Raw genomic sequence first — 26,124 nt, 5'->3', positions numbered from 1 at the left:
AGAACACCTATCCCAAAGCTTTAGTTAGATGGAACAGCAACACTTATTTGTAAAGAATTAATGAGTCTCATTCTTCTCAGACTGACTGAAACTGATGCAATTGCATTCAACTGGAACACTTACTTATTATTTTAGTGATATTGATGGAGGGGCGTACCCAGTTTTGTTATAAACTGTACACAGCACACAACATAAGATTGTCTTATGGGCTGCTGGCATAACGTAACGTTAGTAGTAAAGCTTTGATTATATAAATGTATCTTTATGCAGTGGACACAGAAACTGATTAAAAGATTTCAATAAAATATACAATTCAACAATAAAAGGGGAAAAAAGCAAATTGTTTGTGATCACTTCATCAGTCATCCAGCGGGGGGAGACATACTCCACTAGACTTTAGGTGTCAGTCTAGTGTAGCAGTTTGTTCTGAAGGTCCTGAATGACACACACACACACACACACAGTATAGTATAGACACTGAGGATGTGGACAAGGTTGGAGGTAAAATGAGGTTGAAGTCAGGTTACAGTTGAGGTTAGGTTATGGTCAGGTTGAGGTCACATTACATTTCGTTTAGCTGACGTACAATAGGTGCATCAACCATGAGGGAACAAACCTAGAACAACAAGAATCAGGTTGAGGTTAATGTAAGTCTCCAGGAAATCCTGTGTGTGTACGTGTGTGTCTTTAAAACTTATTCCAGTAAGAACACTGAGGTCGTGGATAAGGTTAGAGGTCAAATGAGAACTCTGGTGAGGTTTAGGTTAGGGTTAGGCATTCATTGGTCATGTTTAAGGATAAGGTTTTGGTTAGGCCGTCCACAATGAATGGATGTCAAAGCAAAGTCCTAATAAGAATCTCTCTCTCTCTCTCTCTCTCTCTCACACTCTTAAAGTTAAGTTCAGGTTAAGGTCAAGTTAGGGAAAGTGGTGACTATGGCCAAGTTTAAGTTAGTACCCAGAAAATGGTGTATGTGTGTGTACTATTTAGCCCCCTTTCAAATATAAACACTGTGTGTGTGCTTGCACGCCATGCAGACTATAAAACCATCAGTGTCAGCTGGGAGTGGCTGACAGGCTGAACCACCAATCACAGCACACATGTGAAGGTGTGTGTGTGTTTGTGTGTGTATGTGTGTGTGTCAGTCTGCAATGAGTCACTTCATCTCAGTGTGGCTCTGTGGGTCAGTGCGTGAACACAGCTCCTGTCAGAATCTGCTGGAAACTGCATTGAGAACAGGTACAATCGCGGTGCGTTTGTGCGTAAAATGAGGCGATAACGCAACAAGTGTCCACCTGCAGCCGCACGAGCAGCAGCAGCAGAGGAGAGGAGAGAAGAGGAGAGGAGAGCAGAGGAGAGAAGAGCAGAGCAGAGCAGAGGAGAGGAGAGGAGAGGAGAGGAGAGCAGAGGAGAGGAGAGGAGAGCAGAGGAGAGGAGCGGGTCCTCGTGTTTGGTGCGCAGACAGTTGGATGGGTAAGGACGTGTGCGCCCTGGCGTCGCTCGGATGGGATGCACGGTGAGCTTCATCTGCTGTGAAGAGGACTTCCTGCCAATGCCTGCAGTCCAGCAGCATGAGGAGGAGAAGAAGAAAGAGAGCGCGAGGAAGGTAAGAAGTGGACTCAAGTGTCTGCGCACAAGTTTGGGCGTCTGAGCTCCACTTTACTGAGAGAGTGGCTGCAGCTTGTTTTCATTTGCACATACTATACTCTAGATTTCTCTGTTGGAGATCTGTATGATCGAGATAAGCATCTACTTGACAAACGAATCAAAGTGTTCTCAGTCTGGTTAGACTCCTCTGATTCCACAGCTGCACCATCAACAGCAAGAAGAAACAACAGTAATGTTTCAGTCACTTCAGAAGAACACACCTTAATGGTGTTCATTCAAACAGTTCGTGCAGCAGCCTCACTCAGGGATAATGTGTGTCTAATTCCTGCTCTGACATCAGGTTAGAATGAGGTAAACCATTCACCATAATGACTCTGCCAGGGGCAACTCCGAAAAGTCCAAGTTCAGTCATGCTTGACTCCATGACAAAAGGGATGAAAAGTAGTGATTGTTGCAGCAGTGATGTAATGGAAATTATTCCCTCTGCCTAATGTTGCTGGTGCTGAGGGTTTAGATGTGTGTTCACTGCAGCACTTGTTGAATATGATGTGGTTCTGCAGCCAGAAGCTCTGCTCTCTGGTGGAATGTGGTCACTGACCTGTGACCTGTGACCTGCACTCATTTCTTACTCTGTCTGATCCAAACCTCACTTCTCCCTGCAGGCTAACAGAGGCTGGATTTACGTGAATGAACATAATAGGACACAACTTTGTATTTCATCAATCATCATCAATGACTTGTTTGCATTGATGATGCTCTGCAGTAACTTCAAAGTTAAAGTCTTTTTATTTAGTCTGGAGCTGCTCACTAAAACCACAGCTCTGTGGCGTGTTTGTATGACAAGCCTTTCAGTGCATCTCCAGTGCCCTTCTGCTGTGGTTTACCCAACTTTGTTTGTGTGGCATACTCCTGCAGCCTGATCCAATGAGATCAAGCTCTCCCTCACCAGCACCACCCATTGTCCTGTCCGTCGTCTTCATTAGAAATGATTTAAAACAGGAAGTTATTTAACACTTTTAATCCAGCACCGTTGAGATATTGAGATCCTGGATCTGAGATATACTTATCTTTTTTCAGGAGATTTGACCAAGTTTGTAGGTGTGGCAGAAACTAGATGTTTTAATTACTTATCCATTTCCTTTTTTATACATTTCAAGTTGCCATTGAGTTTGATTTATTGCAAACTTCATGCAGTTGTAGTCATTGAGGTTTTACGACCTTAAGTTGGAGGTTGGCAACTGCAGAACTACCCCGAGGGGCATAAGCCCTGATTTAGATGACGCCATGTGTTATGCTCTGGATGAGCAGTCCTATACACACACACACAGTATGTGCCTGCCACAGCACAGACATACTTCATATTAAACACTCGACTTCCTGTGCTACTTTTAGTGTGTGGTGGATGTCTTTCCCTGGATATGCTGATCTGCTCTGTAGCAAAGACAAACAGCTGGCACGGTGGCGTGCAGGGCTGTGGGCACATGGCGAGCTGTGGGAAATGAATGCTTAGCCTCTGCCAGTAGAGCTGTGGTTGAAATATTGATGTGGTGCTAAAGTGTCATCAGTCATGCTGGGTGTAAACAATCAGCAATCACTTTAGCAGGAGCTTGCAAAGTGGAGCTGTTTGTTCTGTAAGACGGAGTTTTAAGACGATGTGAATACAATGGTTGCGTACATTGTTAAAGTTTAAAGCAGTTTTTTCTCATGCTGATGTTTGTGTTGGAGGTGTGCTCAGGTGCAGAGAAATAGCTTCCTGTGTTAATTGCTCGTTGTGCGTGTGCGATACTTGTGTGTGGTTTTTGTCCCAGATGAAGAGGACGGGTTGTCGGCTCCTGTCAGCAGCGCTCAGGGAGGCCCACGGCTCAGAACTTTGAAGAGTGATAACAATCGAGCAGAAAGGAAAACCCTCATGTAAAACCAAAGTACACAGGCTAGACTTTGAACCAGATGAGGGGGTCATGAATCGGCTGCAGAAAGAATGTGTGCAGTGTGCTTTGCGTCGAGTGGTTGTTGTATAATAGCAGTACGTGGGCTGACGGACAGCTGAGACGTGAACACAACATAAACATGTTTTCCAGAATGGTATTAAATCCTCCACAAACAAGAAGTTAATGTTTTTTTAAGGGTATATCTATTTTAGATAATATTGAGATTCTATTTCCATTTGTGCACTCAGTTATGTGTCGTTAGTTCAGACATCTCACTGAGAATTATTGCCAAATGATCATTTTTGGCTGTGTGCTGTTTATGGATTTGCTTCCTTCCTTCTGTACGACTGGCTCCCAAGAAGCTTGTGCTACCACATATAAAACAAATATGCAAAATCCAAACATTTAGCTCAGAAAAGCTGTTCCCATTGTCGCATGGTGAGCTGCTAATGTATAAACGTAGCTGATAAAGAGAGGGAATCTAAAGACATGGTCGGATTGAGCACAGTCTGAATTTATCTACTTTATCTAGTATGTATACCAAGTGCATGTACGTGGAGTGACAACACAGGCTCAGATTTAAGAATCTACCAGAATGAAAGCTCTTTTTGTTTGTCTTCCTGTAGTTTCTTTGTAGATTCATGAAATGGACACAAAGAGGTGTTTTACCTCAGTTAGTTAATTTAGATCTGCATCTATTTGTTGCTACTTGAGTCTCTGCATTGACTCTGTATGTTGCACTATTTTAAAATCCCTGAGAACACACCCTAGGAGCTCAGATATTTGGCAGACAGAGCCAGAGATAAATTAAGAGTGGAGTGGATCTTATGGACACAAGTGTGAAGTCCATGTACTTTTTTAGAAGGACTGTGTGATATGATGTTTCATACTATGCTCGGTTGTTTATTGCGTTGTGTCGTTTTTAACTTTTTTTTTGTTGGTGTTTGTGTTTTCACACGGCACGGATTCCCGGCAGGAAATTATCATGAAATCAGGGAATATAAATGAACATGGAGGAGAGTAGAAAACCATACTTTGAAAATGATATATTACAAAATAAATGAAAACCAGACTGGAAGAGCCTCTTGAATAAAGATTGAAAAAAACAACACACATTAATCAAACTATTAAATATAAAAAAATAATCATATGTGTATATAGACCTTCCTTTTCTATGCAAGTAAGACTCAGTTATTGTTTCATGATAACAACGATGCAAATTGAAAGTACATTTTGTAATAACAAACTCTTTTATGCTACACATGATGCTAACTATACCCAGACAGATTTGTTTGTGAGCCTTCAATAGGCCAAATCTCGACATCAGTAAAACAGCTGACTGTGCCTTCTTAAGAAAATACTAATTTCAGTTTGATCCCTGTCAAGTCCAGCTCTCAATCTCCCCCGCTTCTGAAATTCCCACCAAAGTGTCAGCCGGCAGGCGGGGGCTTTCCTGGGTTTTGAAGATTTTCGATAAAGCTATGTGGTGAACTGAGAGTTACCTGCCGCCCCTTATTGCATTCCAGTGGATGTTGTAGCTGTGGGCAAACAGTGCGTCCTCTGTGCTGCGTCTCTGGGGAGGCCTATCGTTTCACTCCTACCTGCTGGCACTGTCCTGCACATGGGCCGCAGAACAAGACCCTCTCTGTGTGTTCCCCTGTGGAAAGGTGCCCAGTGTGTGCTTGACCCAGGAGAGGGCTGTGGTTCCTCGATGAAGTTAACCCCTGTCATCTTACCTTTTAATGCCAATGCACACAGGAATTTAACCTCTGACGGACACTTGAGCACATTATTTCAGAGTGGGAAGCTTCTTATAAACTCATTCTTCACATGACAGCGTGGCCAGAATGTTTAATCAGGTTTATCTTGATGTGGTAACTGTCTCCCATATTGTTCCCAGCTGGTTAAACAGCTATGAGCAGCAAACATCAGTCTGCTCTAGCCAACTTTTTAATGCCTTCCTGATACTTTGCATCATTCCAAAAAAACCTGGATTATACGAAGCTGTTACTCAATAAGAAACCTGTGCACAGCAGTGATACATCTACAAAGAAAGAATGTAAAAACTATTTTCTCTTTCAATGATCTGAGCTGTTTCTCTCCAGCATCTTCCTGTCAACCTCAGCTGCATGTGAGAATTGATATACGTGCATATTATATGATATTCAGCTTTAACAACTATGGTAAATGGTCTGTATTTTTATTACAGCTTTTCTTGTCCTGATGACCACTCAAAGTGCTTTACTGTGAAGATATTGCCATTTACCCATTCATACATAAATACAGAACTTTCTGTGTCGTACTCACTCACACACTGCTGGCACAGCCACCAGGGGCAATTTGGGGTTCAGCATCTTGCTCAACGGCACTCGGAAATGGGTTGACTGGGATTGGTTAGTGGAAAACCCACTCTACCACCTGAGCTGCAGCCGCCCAACCGCCCTGTGCAAATAGAAATAGTTCTTCTGACCATTACATTTACAAACATAAAGCACTAATTATGCACTGGAAAGTTATTTCAAATATAATCTAAAGATAATGACCTAAAACCATTCAATGTAAAAATGTCTGAAGTGTTAAAATGAATAAGAGATTTGTATAAAAATGAAGTGACATGTAAATTGCATCATTTTCTTACATCCAAATAGTCAAAATACTTCCCAGGAATGTAGATGTGTGTATTAAGTAGCTGAATTTAAGAAGAGCTTCCTCATTTTATAGTTGTTTTTGGTTGTGTAATAATTGGAACCAGTAATCTATGTTGGGAAGCACCTCCTTTGCTTTCAATGCCTCGTGGTCAAAGGATGTGTGAGTCTGATGAGCGGATATTTCTTTTTAAACAGCTTTTCAAGACATAACGGATGCAGTGATGCATAACTTTGGCCACAAAGCCAGATAGTGGAGTAAAAAAGGCGTTCATTGAGCTTCTTAAAGTGTCTTGAATTCACTTGGCAATGCAAAGGATAGAGTGTCAGTCAGAATGATAGATTAAGGCACAGGGCAACTGTATTTTCTCTCCAGAGTCACGGTTGTGTGCCCCTTTTCTTGGAATGTAAAGCAGAGGCCTTACTTCCACCTCCGCCTCAGACCTTGTGGCATCAGTGCAACATAATACACTCCGTTTAGCCGTATACCATCAAGCCTCTCTGGCTTTGTGTATCTGTGAATGTGGCCTTTATGCTGCAGTTTTGTTGATATTTCTCTGCAAGTGTGTGTGTATGTGTGGGAGGATTTTCTTGTCTTCTCCCTAATACTTGGCAAGGCAATGTTGCATTTGCTCTTGGCAACGTCGAAATCCCACAAAGTCTCACTCTGGGGGCCTTTGTAGCCTTTCACAACACTTCCGAGTGATGGACAGGGAGCTCAGCTCTCCCAGGTCGCATCCCCTTTGCCTCAAAATGTGCCTTTTGTTGATATTTGTGCCTCTTCTCTTTCCCCGGGCTCTTTTTCACCGAGGTCGGATGCCACAGGGCTCCAAGGGTAATTGCTGTGACAGTGGATCAGAAGTTAGGCTGGGCTACCCAGGTCGCCCAATCATGTTTTCATCATCGGGAGAATGTTTTTCTTTGGGGACCTAATAAATCCCCCCCTTTGACATGCTGCATTTACTCTGAATACACATAGGAAGAAAGAAGATTTTTTTCTCTCTCTCTGGTTTGCACCAATGCTTGTAACAAGCTGAGGCAGATCATTGTTGCTAGTTCACCCTGACTGGTTTCTAAAAGGATAGGTTTTCACTCTTAGACATTCCACTGTGGAGGAATTTCATCGGTATTTGCACAGGAATGTGGTTTCTCATTGGATTGAGAGAGAAACGTAATGGACATTATGAAATGTAACCAATAAGTGTCTAATAAACAGTATAATTAGATTAGATTCAACTTTATTGTCATTGCACGTCACAAGTACAAAGCAACGAAATGCAGTGTGCTGTGTCACTGTGTTGTTAGACATTAAGGAGTTCTCTAGGTCATATGCAGCAAAACTTTGGGCCGTGCCAAACAATGGAGAGAATAGGAAATGTTCTGCAATGATAACAAGTATATACTTTATTAATATTGTTATATTAACCTGCAGTAACTTGTCTTTTTACATGTATGATGGCTGTGTCTCCAGTGCCCTAAACAATGTACAGGGGGAGTAACAGTTGTGGAACACAGAACATGTTTGACATGCTGTCATTATTGGTAGTAGAGTAGTAACTCAATAGCCCCTCCATTAAAACAAAACAAACAATGGCACATGTTCCACGTTCCCGTCCTGATCCCTGTTAATGAGAGCGGGTGTGTCCCAGTCCAGGCACCAAGCAAAGGAATCTTTAATTAAGTCACACTCTGGGACCTGATGCTGCACATGTGCTGCACGCGCCTGGAGTCACATGCAAGCATCATCGGCGTGCCATGCGTTTATATCATTTACACAGGCTGTGTTCACACCTCAGCTAAAAATACACCCATTCTACTTTTCCTCACACGTAGGGTTGGACATTATATTGTATAACACGAGATGATAGGAATTTATCTTTACAGATTTAGTTCTATCTTTTTATACTTATTGGTTTTATCTGGTTGCATATGTCTATTGCTGGCAATGGTGTCAGACGTGAGGCTTTATAAATGTCTATATTAGGTTTGCAGGATTTTATGTGGAGGTTTGTCAGGTGATGTTATCTGAATCAGTGTGTATTCCATATCTGTGCTCATAAACATTTTTTTCCTCCACTCCCACTTTATACCATGTGATTTTGAGGTGCAGATTTACTACCTGATAATGCAATCTAGCATGGACATGTTCATATTCAGTGGCCATGAGTGGCAGTTGTTGCTGTTTTATCCTGGTGCTTATTTTTTTATTCCATTTCAACATTTGTGGATATTTGGGAGAAGGGCCGGAGTATTGGCGCAATGTATATGTCACACAACGTGATGTAATCTGCTAATTTAACAAACATTCAAACATTTTCAAATCACATTGACTCCAATATTCTAATAACTTAAATTAAATATACTTACCATGTTTTGAAAATTGAGACAAACGTGAAGCTCAACGGTCATATTACACTAGGCTGGTTTATTAGCCACTGTGTCATGTTTTTACTGAGTACATATGTCTCTTAGATGTTTTTATATGTGCATGATGAATATATTGTTATCAAAGCAGAGCTGCAATTAGACTTATGTAACATCAGCATCAGAGAAGAGAGCATAAAGGCCTTTGGTGTTACAGATATGGTTTCTTTGGTTCCACATGGACTTTCCCAGACAGCAAGAATAACATATTGGATTACCTCAATTGAGGGGTTTTACCCTTTAAGCCCACTTCATTTTAAATTACAGTAGTCCCAGAAGTTCTGAGAACATAATCTGCTCTCTGCCTCCTACGTGTCTATCTGCCTCGGCAAGTCCTCATGGCTTGACTCTGAACATAGCCCGAATACCTCCACATGATTGTGTTGCATTGTACTGTGTTGTTAAGGTCTGCTTATAGCTGTGCGCCACCTCAGACTGGAGGCCACTGTTTGGTCTGGGGTTTGTTGGTGGATTGGGATTTTAAATCTGAGCTAATTAGATGGACTCAGGCAAAATAAAAAAAGTTTCTTCTTACATCTTAACCATGAAATCAACTATTACGATTTTCCTTGACGACGTTCATTCATTACTGTACAGCTTCTTATTTAGATAGGATAATTCAATTGGAAAATAATATTAAGCAACAATACATGACATCCGGTTTCATGGGGAAACTTGCACAAAATGTTTGCCGTCCGTATTTGATCTCTCCTGAAAGGTTGGAGTTGTTGTCAGAGATAACATTAATGGATTTAAAGTGCTCTTAAATGGTACTAGATGAAGCTGAGTAAACTGCTTTAATGGCTGCGTTATCAGCTTCCTACTTAGCAACACTGTTACTTATCCCTGCACTTGATAACATTCCTCTTTGGGCACTTTCACTTTTGTGTCACATTCCTGAGATTGCTTTGTCATTTTGTCCAATCGTCTAAAATTACCAGTAAGCTTGGGTATAGCTGAGCCTTTAACACCTGCCATCTGCATTCTCAAGTTTAGACTGTGAAATTAGTGTTCACAGGATACCATGCTTCCATGTTAGTTTAGACTTTCAGCGTAAACAATGTGAGTTGCCAAACTGAGGCCCAAGGCTTCTTTACCCCGAAAAGTTTAAGCTGGCAAAAGTTTAGAATTAAGATTGTTTGGCATGATTTTGTACAACATTCATACATCCTAACCTGTTGTAAACATATGCTGCAATTGCTTAAAGTTGAAATAGTTAGAATCTTTGCTGTAGCACCGATTATTCACCAGATTTAGATTATGATACAAACCATTTGGCACAGAGTTTTCTGCTGCTCAGATGAAGCTGAAGTTTGGTCTGAACAGTAAGAGCCTGGTGTTGCAGTGCATTAAAGAACCAGTACCAGTTGTCGATTTGAAATCGACAACAAGAGTGAACATATTTTGAACAAACACAGTGTGTAGACCAGGGCTACTCAATTCCAAATTCATACGGGTCAGATCTTCAAACCAAGAAATGTAGCTGTGCCAGACATTTTGAGCAGCCAGTAAGCAGCAGGTAATGACATTAATGTATTGGAAAACAACTAATGTTTATTCATTGTTTCCCTTTAAAATGTGGTCACATTTGACACAGGCACATCAAAAAGTGCATTAAAAACATTTAAAAAATGATATAACTGAACAGAATCTGAAGAGGTATCAATACTTTATTCCACTTTGAAATACAAAAAATGACATCTTGGTCATATCTGATCTAGACACAACTAAAAAAAAAACCAAAAAACAAAACAAAACAGTGCTCAGTAGAATTAGCAATAACTTGTTTCCATTTACAAATTTAAATAAATATTTTGGTCATATACCCCATATACTCCTTTAAAGGTCTAGTGTGTAATATTTAGGTGAAAGGGAACTATTGGCAGATATTTAATGTAGAATAATCTTCATGATGTGTTCACTAGTTCATTTCATCTAAATTGTATGAATTGTACTTTTCTTTTCCCCAGAACAGGGACTTTATTTTTAAATAATGCAACATGCAATTTCAACACTAGATATCACAAAATTGTACACAGTACCTTTAAGTGTACATTCAAAAATATACAATGCCCAATTAAAGTCATCAAAGTCATCAATGTTACCACTGATCTCCTGCCTTTGAACTTGGTCAACTGTTTTAGTTGCCTCCTGGATCTTGAACAGAGCAGTAGGATTTTCTGACAAGAAACTGAACCACCATTTGAGACGCTGATTTCCCTCAATCGTAACAACAACTTCTATAAACTGAGAATGAAGCAGCAGAACGTTGTCGAGAACGAACTCCTGCGCCCTGAAGCTGAGATAAAAGCTCTAAAAGAAGAGCTCAAGAAAAAGGACAGGCTCATAAAGAGGGAGAAAAGGCAAGCTCGAACCACTGCTCACATTAACAGCCTGGCCCCTCTCACCGTGTCGGAGATGAAGCTGGAGAGCTGTGAGGCCCAGTGTGATGCACTGAAGGCAAGCCACCTCCTGGAGCTCACTCAGGTGGAAGAGACCTGGGGAAAGAAGGTGGAGGTTCTCCAGGACGAAAACGCTGCTCTAAAGGATACTTCAAACAGGCTGACCAGTGAAAAAACCAAGCTTGAAGATAAGGCCCGAAAGATGGACGCTTTCTCGCGGAGCTTGTGGAAGCAAAGGAAAGCTGACACCAACGCTTTAATCAGCAGCGCGCGCTCCCTCACCGTGTATGAGGAGAAGCTGAAGAGCAGTGAGGCCCAGTGTGATGCACTGAAGGCAAGTCACCTCCTGGAGCTCACTCAGGTGGAAGAGACCTGGGGAAAGAGGGTGGAGGTTCTCCAGGACGAAAATGCTGCTCTAAAGGAGACTTCAAACAGGCTGACCAGTGAAAAAACCAAGCTTGAAGATAAGGCCCGAAAGATGGACGCTTTCTTGCAGCGCTTGTGGAAGGAAGAGAACGCTGACAGCAAAGCTTTAATCAGCAGCGCGTGCTCCCTCACCGTGTTGGAGAAGAAGCTGGAGAGCAGTGAGGCCCAGTGTGAAGCACTGAGGGCAAGTCACCTCCTGGAGCTCACTCAGGTGGAAGAGAGCTGGATAAAGAAGGTGGAGGTTCTCCAGGAGCAAAAAGCTGCTCAGAAGGAGAAGGAGCTGAAGAGCTGTGAGGCCCAGTGTGAAGCACTGAGGGCAAGTCACCTCCTGGAGCTCACTCAAGTGGAAGAGAGCTGGATAAAGAAGGTGGAGGTTCTCCAGGAGCAAAAAGCTGCTCAGAAGGAGAAGGAGCTAAAGAGCTGTGAGGCCCAGTGTGATGCACTGAAGGCAAGTCACCTCCTGGAGCTCACTCAAGTGGAAGAGAGCTGGATAAAGAAGGTGGAGGTTCTCCAGGAGCAAAAAGCTGCTCAGAAGGAGAAGGAGCTAAAGAGCTGTGAGGCCCAGTGTGATGCACTGAAGGCAAGTCACCTCCTGGAGCTCACTCAAGTGGAAGAGATCTGGATAAAGAAGGTGGAGGTTCTCCAGGAGCAAAACGCTGCTCAGAAGGAGGAGCTGATGAGCTGTGAGGCCCAGTGTGATGCACTGAAGGCAAATCACCTCCTGGAGCTCACTCAGGTGGAAGAGAGCTGGATAAAGAAGGTGGAGGATGTCACAGCTGAAGATGTGGCTCTGGAGGACATGGTCACTCTGCTGAACAAAGAAAAGCCTGAGTTCACACAGAAAGACAGTGAGCCACAGTTGGAAATGGAAGCTGTGAAGGAGGAGGACAAGCCAGAAGTGACCGAGAGTAAACCTCATGAGGAGAAGAAGAAGAAGCGAGGAAAGAAGTGGTGGAAGAAGCTATTCAAAGACTGAACACTTTTTCCTCTCTGCTTAGCCTTTCGTCCCCATTACCATCCCACCCCTAACCCTTTATTCCTTACCCATAAACCTCTTTGTGAATATGTAAATAATGTGCATGATGTAAATAAATATGATCTATGTAATATAATCCACCTCTACGTGTATTTCTGATTATAGATGCAGAATTCATGCTTCTGATAATTTACTACAGTACTGGTTTCTATACTTAAGTGTCGATTTGAAATCGACAACAAGAGTGAACATATTTTGAACAAACACAGTGTGTAGACCAGGGCTACTCAATTACAAATTCATACGGGTCAGATCTTCAAACCAAGAAATGTAGCTGTGCCAGACATTTTGAGCAGCCAGCAAGCAGCAGGTAATGACAAATGTTAAACCAACACAACTGAATGTATTGGAAAACAACTAATGTTTATTCATAGTTTCCCTTTAAAATGTGATCACATTTGACACAGGCACATCAAAAAGTGCATTAAAAACATTTAACATTAAACATTTAAAAAATGATATAACTGAACAGAATCTGAAGAGGTATCAATACTTTATTCCACTTTGAAATACAAAAAATGACATCTTGGTCATATCTGACCTAGGCACAACTCAAAAAAAAACAAAAACCAAAACAAAACAGTGCTCAGTAGTATTAGCAATAACTTGTTTCCATTTAAAAATTCAAATACATATTTCAGATATACCAAGGCATATCTGAAATTGCATTTAATAGAATAAGAACTATCAATGCTTTTAAAGCTATCAGTGCACAAACCCATAACAAGTGATAACAGTAACTAACATACATGAATACAATTCTTCTTCTGATCAGCCATGGCTTTGTAACACATCACACATTATGTCGATATGTAGGCTACTTGAACCCTGCACAGTTTCTTGGGAGAAGTGACATTTTTTGTTCTGAACAAGAGTAGCGACTTTTGATTCGTAAGATGTCATTGCAATCTGAAGGCATTGGTGAAGAGTGCTGTCAGTCAGGGAGCAATGACAACTGCTTTTTATTGAATTCATGTTTGAAAAGCTTGATTCCCATGTTGGTCCAAAGATACTGAGCGCTGTGATTGCTCCTTTTTAATGTTAGTGAACTGGTGTACGCTGAAATCAGTCCAAAACTTTGCAGTCCCGTTGCCATGGTAACAGATGTTTACATGTCAACGTGTTCGAGTATGAATTTCCCCTCGTCGACAGAAGGGAACATTTCCTTTGCTCTGGCAGATAAGTCCCCTTCTGTCCCCTTCACCTCCGTGAGCAGAGCAAGTCCATCCATCATGCAGCAAAGTTCTCTTTCCACCTAGCAGTGTAATCTTTGTGCCGAGGATAAGATGCATTTGCGGAGCGTCGGAAAATGCAATATAGGCTATGCAAAATGTTGCATTCACGGTCTGTACCATTGTAGAAATTTCGGAATTTATTCTTTCTGTTTTTGTCCACGTTCTGGGCCACTCGGAGGCTGCTTCTGGGCAGCATGTGGCCTGCGGGCCTCCATTTGAATAGACCTGCTGTAGGCTCTCCTAAACACTTGGAAAGGGAGGCTGAGAAAATGGCTATTCAACTGGTTGCACCACTAGATGCCACTAATCCTACACATTTAACATTTTAAATTGTAAATGGTATTGTAGGGTTGTTTCAGTTGATATATTGCACTGTGTCAAACACCTCATCATTGATGTGCTGTTAATGTTACTAAAATACCAGTGATATTCAACATAGCACCATAGAGCAAGGGCTGCTTAATTCAAGTCTGGTCAAGTCTGGAACAAAAATGAAGATATGATAGAACCTGTTTGGACTGCATCTCAGAAACTGGCAAAACATCACATCCACACACTGTTTTCGTGACCCTCTTTTTTTTCGCTGTGGAAAAATCATGTGACACTATTTGCTGGTCCTCTAAAGGGCTTCTGCCATTTTGACTGGGGACAAGCAGACAGACACTAAACAGGGAATACATTCCTTTTTTGAAATGTTTGTCTGTAGACAAAACAACAGCAAAGCACATTTTTTCTAGACTTCAAAGTAGAGGTTATGGATACTTACTATGATTATATATCGATACTTTGCCTTTTTACCAGCAGATGGGGACATTGTGATTATTTTTTTTCCACCATTAACTGTGATTTACTCCGTTAATTGCCAAGACATATCCATGTATTAATTAATGCTACATAAATTCTGTCTTTTGGTAATAACATCTTTGGCTTAGCATCTCTTTGATGGTGACATTGTAAGGAATAAGCCTACTTCCCCAATGTTCCCTTGTAATGTAAATATAAAGTATTTAAATATAAAGGGCTCCTTCTAGGTTAAAGAAAACAACAATTCATACAATTTAGATGATCACAAACTGGTGAAAACATCACTAAGATTATTTTATGTTCAGTTTTTCCAATAGATAATTTTCACCCAAATCTTACACAATGAACTTTTAAGCCTCTGAAAACCTTTCGCGAATTTCTCCATGACAGTTACCATCTTAGACTAAATAAGGTGCAATGACAGTCAGGGTCTTCAGTCAGTGCATTAACATTATCTACAGAGCAGCAGCTCCACACTGAACTTCTGTATCAGCCTGTATTTGTTTTGTCTTTTGTTTAAATACCGTTTGTTAGTCATCTGTGATTTGAAAACATCCGATTTCCACAGTCATGAAGTAAAAGCGTGCCCCCTACTTAAAGCCCAGTTATAGAGGAGATTTCACAAGCGTCTGTGTCAGTCAAGGGGGCTGAGAGCGTTGGAGCAGCTAACAGACACGAGCCACGTTAATCACCCATTTGTACTTCCATCACTCATAGGTTTGTGGTTTAGTTATTTTGAGGCAAAACTCGAACACATCTGGGCTCTGGGAAAAATGTCTGGACAAACAGGTCTGGACATTGTTTGAAGTTACCCTTTCACACACGCACCACACAACCAGAGAATGTCTGTGAGAGACGTGTTCTCACTCCACTGGAAATATTCCATTGGGTTTAGGCGAGAGGTTCGGTGGGACTGCAAGGAGTGAGGATAGAGGCATCATCAACATGCTGTGAATTGTCCAGACAATGACCTGCTCTATTCACACATTGACTCTGTCAGATATTACACAGACTTACTGGGGAGCAAGCAGGGTTTAGTCTATATAATGTCCGGTTCAACTGATTTGAGCATTTGTGTTAACACGTAGGGCTCTGGGTAATACCGAGAGGATTTCAGGTTTTGAGTCCACATTTGAAATCCACTTTGATTTGTCAGGTTTAGACAGTGCAGTGGAGATGAGTCTGATTAAACAAGACTATAAGACCATGACCATAGATCCACCCTGTAGCCAAATAACAAAAACAACAAGAACACTTAATTAGTAAGAAGCTGATTGAGTAAGTAGGTTTTCAGGGCCTTTTCTTATTTACTGTAATCCTTTTAATAATTTGTGACTGCTCTCAGACATGCACTGAACTCCGTAAACCTTCTACAGAGCAAGTACATGTGAGAGCCTCTGGACTTTCTTTGGACTTTCTCCGCCTGGCCGCCTGGTATAAAGTCTGCTGAAGTCTATGTGAGAATACAGCAGGGGAACTCTTGCTGGATTCACTGTGAGTGAGTGGGGCTTTTGATGACGAAAAAAGTTTAATAAAATAAATATTTCCCAGTGAACAAGAGGTGTCGCACCTGACACGTAGAAGATAAGACAAAGATAGTTTGTGGTGATCAGAGCCAACGGCGGTTTAAAGTGATTGGCACAAGAAGGAAGGACAGCCAGTATTGAGCTATGACAGAAGTGAAAGAAGGTGTCCTCCCAGGGGGTGAGACTTGACAGAAAATGACAGACACATTTAAGTGAATGAGTACTTTGTGTAACAAATTCCTCATCTGTAACAAATGTGTCTCTTTTAGGAGTAGATGTTACTGAGTTATAAAATGTTGTCAAAGAGAAGCCTCTTTTCTCCCAAAGCCCTGAATGATTCCAATGTAAACACTATTAAAAGCTCCCATGCCGAGGTGACGGCTGTGTAATGTGCCGTCGCTCTCCTGCAACAAGGTCCGTTTCTGAGAAGTTAATTCAATTAAAGCAGACAAAAGGCCACTGGCACCAATAAAGCTCGGGTGAAATGTGAAGCTGTGCGATGGACACACACACACAGTCTTGCGGCCAGTCGAGCGTGATTTACATTTGCATAATGCCCGACTGCTGGGCAGGCTCACCATCGCCATGGGTTACAGTTGGTGCTGTGAAGAAATGCAGCTCCATGTTCAATTGGTGTATCTTGTCTGAAGCTGACAGGCAGGATGTCCTCACCATCGCCACCACCCAACCACAGATACACACACAAACACTTTTCTATTTCTATACTTTTAAAGACCTCTTCTACAACTTTTTTCTAAATCTAAACTCTAATTCTGGTTTAAACTTAAATCTAACTTCAGTCTCAACCATAAACCCAGATCCTAACGCTTAATAACCTCTGTCTTAAGACAAAACACACGAAGACGTCAAATTACCTTCACTCAGACTTGAGGTGTGTCACCATTTCTATAAATATGTTAAAACTGGCAAGCCCAACAAACCGTATAAATGAAGAGCAATGATATGCAATCTGTGATCTGGTGATATGATTGACCTATGTTGTTTCAATAGGTTGATTAGTTGGCATAAAATGTAATATGACTGAATTGAAAATGTGCTTGTCAGTGCATGTTTGAAAGCAGCTTAAGTCATAAATCCCCTCTCCTCCATGTTAAAGTATGGGACTTGGACCAAGCTTAAAAGTTCACATTTTCTAACATGTGTTAAGATGTTTCTCTCAGAGATGGTCTCTGTCCATTTTGGTACTTATTTTCACAGTTATCTATATTCAAGAGCTAATTATTCCAATAAAGTTGGTTTTAATTAGTTATATGATGCTATTAAGAAAGAGTGAAAGTTTTTGATTGTCAGCTAAGACTGACTTCGTCAACTGCGTGCATTGACAGCACCACGCTGATTCACAGACTTTGGCTCCAAGATGGCTGTGCTTGTATCCAGGATATTATTGCTTCAATTCTGGACAGTGGGAGGAAGTGCAGACATGTCATCCATGTTTATATACAGTCTATGTGTTTGACATTCATAAGCCATTCCTCTCCAATATGACTGGTAAACTCCATCTACATTAATTTAAAGTCATTCAAAGGTTATACCGACATAAAGTACAAATCTTTAGGGGTGCATAATTTTGCAGATCATCCTTAAAAACATGCCAGCATCATCCCATAAGTAGTATAACATCATTTCTTGTCCATTTGGATTGTATAGGCTTCAAGTTCTCCCAAAGGACAGTCTAATCTGCAAGTACCGCAGCCAGGAACTTAGACTGAACTCCCTCTGTGTGCAGCTGAATAAAGTAAAGGAACATTTCAGACAGCATGTACACAGTTCACATCTAGTTGAAATGCTTTTCGTTTTTTTTAAAAAGATCCCATCATTTGATTAGTGTGGTGGAAAGAGACCAGCAGGGGGCAGACTGTGCTGTGATTTGTTGGCGCAGTAAGCTTTGCAGGAGTTATCTGCATTAAAGAAAACTATTTGCTTTTATGTGCTGTCCATGTGGCTTAATCAGAAATGACAAGTGTGAGCTCACGCAACATGCGCTTCCAATTTAACCTCATGCCTTTGCCTCATCCTCGGCACACATGGCTGGGAGGACTGCTCACACACCACACACACCGTTCAGACACTCCTCTGAGCAGCAGCGTTCACGGAGGCCTCACTCATGGCTTAGCACTTTGAGGAGCGATAACAATCAGCCAGAAAGTAAACCCCCCCCCCCCACATGTTAAAACCTAAGCACACAACGCAGACTTTGATCCAGCTGAGGGGCTTTAGGAAGAATGAACCCTGTAAGGTTTGGGCTCATAGGTTCACACTACTCACAATACAGACACAGTTAGGATTCCACCATGGACATACACATGTATGGACAGAAACACATTCACATTCTTGCTTTTAACGGCCAACACTGGGATTCCTTCAGCTGTTTGTTGCCATTACAGCTGTCAAGTTAGTTAAACATTGTCTTTGTATGATTATGACGTTTTATAATTATATGTTGTTATATATTTACCTGATCAGCCACCAACCTGCTACTGATATTGACGTTGTCTTACAAATACGTTTTAAGTCACATTAGTGACACAGACAGCCAAGCTCAGTGTATATTCATGTAAACACAGACATTTAAGAACAGGAAGGAAAGTACTGAACTTTGAGTTTAGTTTTATGTAATCTACTGGCTCTGTATGAATTCAGATGTTTTAGTCATGACAAGACTTGACTCATGTCTTTTAATGATGTTAATTGTGAACATATGTGGTAGGACATAAATATGCCTCTTGGATAAATGTCATTTCTGTGTGTGTCTGTGTGTGTGTCTGTTGCAGCAATGTGACCTCCGCCTCCACAACTGTGTTTCATCTCCAGCAAAGTAAATAACCATTGGTTCTTCAAAACCCTGTTGAGAGGAGAAGAATAAACTTGTGTAATGTTAATGTCACACGATACTGCTTACCTTCTGCATGCTCTGCTTTCTGAGTCACCGCTGCGTTCATGCAAGAGTGGCAGTGAATCTGATCGGTCTGAGGTGGTTTCCATTAAGGGTCTGACACAAAAACAATGGTGGTGCCTGTTTAGTTACATGGTTTAGGGGAGTCATTTGCACAAGGGCGACCTTTTCACCTCAGCTGCCATCACCTCAGTGAGTTGATTCATTTGCCTGCAACTCAAAGTGAAAATGTAAAATAATGCATAGCTGATGCAAGGCCTGTTGATTTCAATCTGTGTTTATTTTACACACATCTAAAATGAACTATATCTTATTTTAACAATTAATAAAAATGACTTCCTCCAGTTTCCTCCTTTAGCCTCTTTTAGCTCATCATTTTCAGCACCTATAACTCCACTAGCTATGCAAGCATCTAGCTACGTAGATGATGTGTCTTCAGAGCTGGTGGTGACCAAAGTGACACTACAGTGGACATTTTTTCTGCATCATTAGCCATCATTGTTTTTTATACAAAAAGGAAAAGATTCTTGGTTTTCAGGCCATAAACTGTTAATCTGAAGGAGCTGTTTAGTTTGACTGATTGTCATTATGAATTGAAGAGCAAGAAATATGTTTCTTCTGTAGTGATACCCATTGGGCTCCATACAGACCAGAGAGAGTCAACAGTAGGTAGCAACAAAAATGAAGATTTTGTCAGAACAAATTTGACAAGATTCATGGTGAGTAGGCTGCTATCTGTTCAACCTACCCCCAAGTGGTCAAAATCCAACAATGGTCCTATAAATTACATTTTATGCGAAGTTAGAGCCCAGAAGTTTTATTTTCAGTCATTTCTTTACAGCTTGAGAGGGGAACCTTAGCCATAGCCATCCCAAGTTATCAAACCCATATCACTCCAACCTCTCCACGTGTCATGGCTGGAAATGCTTCTGTTGGGTGAGGAGTCTGATGTCAAATGGTAGTGATGATGATGATGCTACTAAAATCTGTATTTTGGCTAAACATCTTACTGAAACAAATCATATCCTTTGATAGTATCATTTAGTTTGGAACAATAACTATGTAACAATAGTTAAAAGATTTTCCATAATAGCTTGAGTCTACATCTTAACACACCTGGAAGAAGAGTTTAACTGTCAAAAAGAGTAAATCAAAAGTAGGCCTCATATCATAAAAAAGGAATCTCAGAGAGCGACAGGTCTCGGTATTCTCACTTTCAATATTATGATCTCCTGACAGTAGCTTTCCATAGTGTGTGTGTGTGTTTCCTCTCTCCTTGCTAACAATGCAGCTCAGGAAGTATGTCAGGATAAGGGCCAGACTGCTGGGCTCTCTTTGGTCAGTGCATCCAGCTTTGAGGGACAAAACATATTCCTGTTAATCCCAGAAAAGCCGAGCAAGTGTTAAAGAAAGCTCTGGATCAGTGAGAGGGTGTTACTGACCCAGGTGTCTTCAAAGAAAACTCTGCGATGTCCCTCTGGCTGGTGAGTGCTGTTTCAACTTGTCATTTTTAACTGTGGGTGGTCAGAGATCCGCTCCCACTTTATGGTCAGTCACACAAACTATCAAATCCAAAAAGACTTTGCCGGTGTTTTGGCCTGTTATTATGGGATATAGACAAAATAAAGCTAACACAACTAACTCCAACCATTTTCAAAACTATACCATAGATTTTTATTCTTTTTTCTTTGCAGAAGATGTTTTCCATTCAGTTTCAAATCCATACTTCTTTATCTAAACAGTTAAGCTCTCAAATGTTTAAGTGGAACAATCTGTAAATATACAAGATTTAAGTGGCAGTGTAATCCATATTAACCCACAGCTAAAGGCATAGGTTAAAGAGATTTTAAATGAAATTCTTATGTATCTGAATCATTGAGATAGTTTGTGAAGCAGATGCAACATCAACCACACTGAGTTTGGTAAATTCAGGTACCTCTTGCTCAGATTTGCAGTCTCAATATTGTTTGCAGAGCCACCGGCTCAAAAGTGATGTTTCCATGAGCTATTTTCTTGAAAAATCAAACCTTGAAGGCAAACAGGGAGCAAAGCCACTGTCAATAAAGTAGGTGAAATAGGTAATACACAGTTTAATGAGATGAAGGGGTCACACATGGTAACTGGGGGATCTTTGTAGATTGCACAAATCCAAGAGACACTTTGTTTGTCATTTTTTATTCATCATTTCCTAAGGACAGAGTCGTTTCTACTTACTGTAGATGTGAGGCTCTTTATTTAATTGACCGTCTGCATGTTAATCTCCGACGGAAGGCAGACTGTGCTTTGTCCGCACGTCTGTCTCTCTTTTGTCCCGTCCTCTGAGGTGGAGGTCTCACTCTCAGAGGTGTCCGTATAGCTGATTACTTTACAGCTGTGCAATAATCTATACACTGATGACTGGAGGTGGAGTCCTGTCTGCCATCGACTCTTAAGCAACAATGACCCTCAGCTGGTTGACAGAACAGAGAACAGCAGACTTCTTGTAATTAATTAAAATTAACTATTTTTTTATGTTACTTCTGAATGACCACATGTCAGGAGAGGCACTCTGACATGAAGAAAATAAATATAAATTCAAGATGATAGACAGTCTAGATATACATATACATGTAATTGGGAATGCTGCTGTTTTTTGTTTTTTTTTATGAAGTGAAGAAAAATGGAGCCAGCACTGAACTGCACCTTCATACCTTTTCATCACCTTCCCAAACATCCTGTTCATTTCTGCTCTGTCTGGGCTTTTATGAGGCAGCTGATGATTGCTGAGAAGACTTTGGTGTTTGAGGCGAGTTGATAATTGCTGCTCCAAAGGTGAAATGGTCACTGGGGGTACTTTGAGTATGGTGGGTGCTTCTGTAGATGATAATTAAAGGTTAAATAGCTCACTTCTGCCCTTTGGAATTTGTAATTTATTCCTCACAAAGGATGAAGTTTGCAGCAAACCTTATTTTTTTTAAAACTTTTCTTCATCCATCACCAAAAAGGATTTCATGATCATATAGATTGTGAATAATGTAAATGATCAAATGCAACGATCTATATTTGCAATGTTCTGCACTAATGTAGGAAAAGTGTTTGCTTGCCCTTTGATACATTGTTCTTGAGCTCACTTGTCACTGTCACACTGTTTTAGGTAGTGTGTTTTGAAACTTTTACTGAATTTGCAACTCTTGGTATCTGTTTGTGGTGCCTTACCAGATAATGTTGCCATTGCATGTCATCAAAGTCTGAATCCTCTTTCCCCAGACACATTGTTGCAGCTTGAGGTTTCAGTATCACTTGCTTGCAGTCACAGAGATAAAGAGGCTTTGGGCTGAGAGCTGGGATTATATCGTAGCTTTTCTTAACATGACATATCTTAAGTGAGCACTCCATTTTGTCACCATGCCGGACTTAAATTTCCCATGAATGCCAATTTGCCAAAACCGTCTCCATCTGCTGACTTAAGATAGAGCAATGTGTCTTTGTTATGTTCAAAGATGAAATGAGCTTTCACCTAATTCCCCATGGCTCTGTGCCATGTGCTTATATATTGGCCAAAAATGGAAGCCTTGGATCAATAGTGGGAGGGGCAGGAGAAAACTGCTGCATTAATCACAGCCACTTTGTTGGGGGCAGTAACATGCAATGTCATATTTAAACAAATGGGTCTCCTAAGGGAATGTTATTATTAGCCATTAGTGAAGTTCATTTTAAATTTGTTGCAGTGATAACCAACAGATCCTGGTAATAGTCTCTGTGTCACTTGATATCGTGGCAGTAACAGTCTCCTACAGCTGCTATACAGGGCGTCAACTGGCTTTATGATGTCATTGGAGCTCAGCTAAACCTTGTAGCACTAAGTCTGCGGCACTGTGGCTATTAAATCCTAACACAGATCAGTTCTACAATTTCTATGCCTCCTCGCTGGTAATAGCCAATGTCTGGGGCTTTATGCCCCATCTGTCTGTTCCGATCCTGTAAAAATGAAATCTCAGGCTTGTATTCTGGGAGTTTCTTTAAACGAAGCATGAATGTTCACTTGCACAATTGACAAAAGATCGCTCTGATGTCACAAAACATGTTTTTGAGATAACTCGTGCGGCAAAAAACTGACATTTTGCTCAAACATATTTCACTGTACATCTAAAGAAGTTCTTTAGAAGTTGAAGTGAAGGTAATGTTGCCAGAGACGACCGCTGCTGTCTTGACTCAAAATCGTCATAAACATTTGCTTGGATTCCGGGATGAACTGAACTTTGGTGGTCAAACCACATTTTTGAGCCATAACTCAGTGGCAGGGGAACATGATGGCAAGGAGTTAATTCTAGCTTTTTTCATGATGCTCTTGAAAAGGGACTACATGCATTGATGAATAATATTAAAAGAAACTGTTGAATGTACACAAACAGCTGTGACCAAAACATCTCTGTCATTCCCTGTTAAAACCCTGACCAGTCACTTCCCCTTTTATTCCCCCAGGAACAATGACCCTTACCTCTCTAACCTCTCGTTTGGTTTCCTAGAACAGACAACAGACTTCATGTTTCCAGACTGAAACCAGACCATTGTTTTAACTGCAGAGAGGAAGTGCGCATGATATTGTCCCCACGCCTTCTATGGAAAGTCTCTGTCCCTTTGCCAGAATTCTGTAATCTTCTGTAATCTTCTGTAATAACGAGACCCTGCCTTCAACTGAGTATTTAGCTTCAAGTCACCAATCACCAAGTGTCTTTGAGCAAGGCACAGAGCGCTAACTGCTCTTTACGTGGCATTCACATTGTTCTCAAGTGAAAAAACCTCCGTTACACCTGCCGGGCTCAGTACAATCATGGATGTGCCGAGTTAGCTGCAAAACGTTGGATCAGCAGCCTGGACACTATAAAGCATGATTGTTGCTCTTTCCATCACCTTGCTGTGATTTTCGGAAGTGGAGCAGGTTGTGGAAAAAATCTGGGGTGCAAGAAAAAACAGGAAGCAGCCAAGAATACTCCCAAATAAAGCATTAGGCCTATTTTACCACAGTTTCACCAAAAAGTCAGAGGCTTCCTCTTCTCGTTTCCCTAAATGAAAACAAAGATGCGTAGTTTCCTGTGTGGCTTTATAGCAGATTTGGAACAATGCTGCTCTTTATTGTTCTTTTGGGATATTTATGTAATGTGATATTTGCAGGAACATGGAAACAAATGTTCTGGCTATAGCCTCTCAAGACTTTCAATGAGAATTTGTCTCATGAGCTTTTACTACAGATTTCTCCAGCAGAATTGACCATACTCTTCCTTTTACCTACGCCAAGGAGGTTATGTCTCACACCTGTCTGTTTGTTTATTTAAGCAAAAGCTACTGGACGGATTACCATGAAATTAGGATGTGTTTTTTTTTTTTACATTTCCACTTATTTGCCAGGGAATAATTTATTGATCTTGGTGAAAACAAACAGGCATATTTTACAATCAGAATCAGGGTTTATTGCCAAGTAAGTTTAAACATACAAGGAATTTGCTGTGGTGTGTTTTGTGCAAGCGTAAATATAGAATAATGGAAACAAAATAAAATGTAGAAATATCATAAACACAAGTAAAGGGATTGTGAAATATACTGTAAACTCAAAAAAAGGATTGTGCAATTTGAACGATGAGACATTTACAATTTGAAGTATGTACAGTTAGTCAGGTATTGGCCAGGGGAAGTTGTAATGTGACAGTCTGTTAGGCCGTGGTGGAGGAATGCGCTTTACCGATTACCATTCTAGTTTAAAAGGTCTATTTTTGCTCTTCAAAACATCAGTTCTTGTGCACTTTTTAAATGTTAGTACCTTTAGAACAATTAATTTCATGTATGTTCCAATATATTAACCAAGGGAAAGCAAACAAGCAGGTCATGGTATTAAGTCCTGGATCAGGTCTTCGTTCTCAATCCTATAACTAATTCCTCTCAATGCATTCAGCCACAGAGGCTCCATAGACCTTTCAAGATTGGTCTGAAACTGCTGATCTGCACAAGGACTCCTCTGTCAGTTACACATACACCAGCCCTCTACATACACATTCACTCTTTTTACTGGATGATTTTTTTTGTGCCATTCATGTATTTCACCCTCGTTGTCTCCATTTTGGAATCTTTACCTCTTGTTACTCTGACATTAAATAGGCAGTCATATTATCGTCACCTGGAATGTACCTGCTTCTGCATTATTTGTGCTTCATAGCATTATTATTTTAATCACTGGGAAAATAATGTTACTTCATTTACCACATCTCATATTCATTGTCCTTTCTCTGCGACAAAAAGCTCTCTCCAAGCCATCCCCCTCTTTTCTACATTAAATTGCGGACCCCCCTCCTTTTTTCATCACTGTAAGTGCCTCCTTCTTTACCAGACGGCTCTGCTGGACCAACCCCACCTCCGCCCACTTCTGTCTTCCCGTCTACTCATCTTTGTCCTCCTCAGACTGAATTGAAGAACCTGCAGCATCCAGAGAAATAGGGGACGGGATGGATGCAGGGATGCTGCAGGGTTGCTAGGCAAGAGAGGGAGAGATGCATGTAGAAATTACCTCAACTCCACTTTAGGGAGACATCTAGTCACTGAGAGTCAAGGAACATGCACCATTTCTTGGACCTGATCAGCAACCATCCCAGGATTCAGTGCATGGCTAAGTACTAGTGTCTTGTACCTCTGGACACGGGTTTTGAAAGACAGACAGAGAGGGAAGGGAGACGCTGATTAAGGAGTGGCAGCATCGGAGGACGTGACAAGTTCTTGAGGCGAGAATGGCTGGACTAGGTTGGTGTCTCGCCACAGTCCTGACTTGGGTAAAATTTGTCTTCTCATGCGTCTTTCCATTTCGGAAACAAAGGACAAGCAAAAACACGGTACAGTTCACGTTTAAAAAGTTATATAAATGATGGTACAGCTTAAAAAATGTTCTATCAATTTAAGGCTCATGCATCTGTTTGTTTAACTTGGCATCAGGGGTGTTCAGTGATTTTATTTTCCTGTTTACAAGAGAAAAAGCAAATGCTGCTTATTTACATGAACACTACAGCACTCTGGGTTGAGGCAATGGACAGGATTTGTAGCCATGCTTGCAGTGTATTTATAGGAATGGCATTGTCAGTTGTTCTATCTGTTGATCTTTCGATTGACTGGTTCACCACTTTAGTCCAGACTCAAGTATTAGCTCTTAAATGGATT

The 26,124-nt window shown here is 41.0% G+C and overlaps 2 protein-coding genes across 15 annotated transcripts in view; both read left to right on the top strand.

Annotated features, from left to right (window-relative positions):
- Nucleotides 1-1,163: 1,163 nt before the first annotated feature.
- The window catches only part of tns1b (tensin 1b), a 165,122-nt gene continuing 140,161 nt past the window's right edge, over nucleotides 1,164-26,124 (top strand). For 4 of the 14 annotated variants that reach the window (XM_069532437.1, XM_069532446.1, XM_069532442.1 and 1 more), the window contains exon 1: nucleotides 1,174-1,606. In XM_069532437.1, coding sequence (XP_069388538.1) covers nucleotides 1,505-1,606 — 102 coding nt within the window. In that variant the 5' untranslated portion in view covers nucleotides 1,174-1,504. Of the gene's footprint in view, nucleotides 1,607-20,278; nucleotides 20,433-25,663; nucleotides 25,803-26,124 lie in introns of those variants that run through there. The other 10 variants (XM_069532439.1, XM_069532435.1, XM_069532443.1 and 7 more) reach the window with 6 other exon arrangements.
- Nucleotides 10,411-12,554, top strand: LOC138411769 (uncharacterized). The gene has a single exon (XM_069532452.1). It carries the CDS (start codon nucleotides 10,859-10,861, stop codon nucleotides 12,407-12,409), a length of 1,551 nt encoding a protein of 516 aa, XP_069388553.1. The 5' UTR covers nucleotides 10,411-10,858; the 3' UTR covers nucleotides 12,410-12,554.

Source organism: Paralichthys olivaceus, chromosome 10 (genome assembly GCF_024713975.1).
Source record: "Paralichthys olivaceus isolate ysfri-2021 chromosome 10, ASM2471397v2, whole genome shotgun sequence".
In the NCBI taxonomy this organism is placed as follows: Eukaryota; Metazoa; Chordata; class Actinopteri; order Pleuronectiformes; family Paralichthyidae; genus Paralichthys; species Paralichthys olivaceus.
This window is presented reverse-complemented; position numbering and strand designations above follow the sequence as displayed.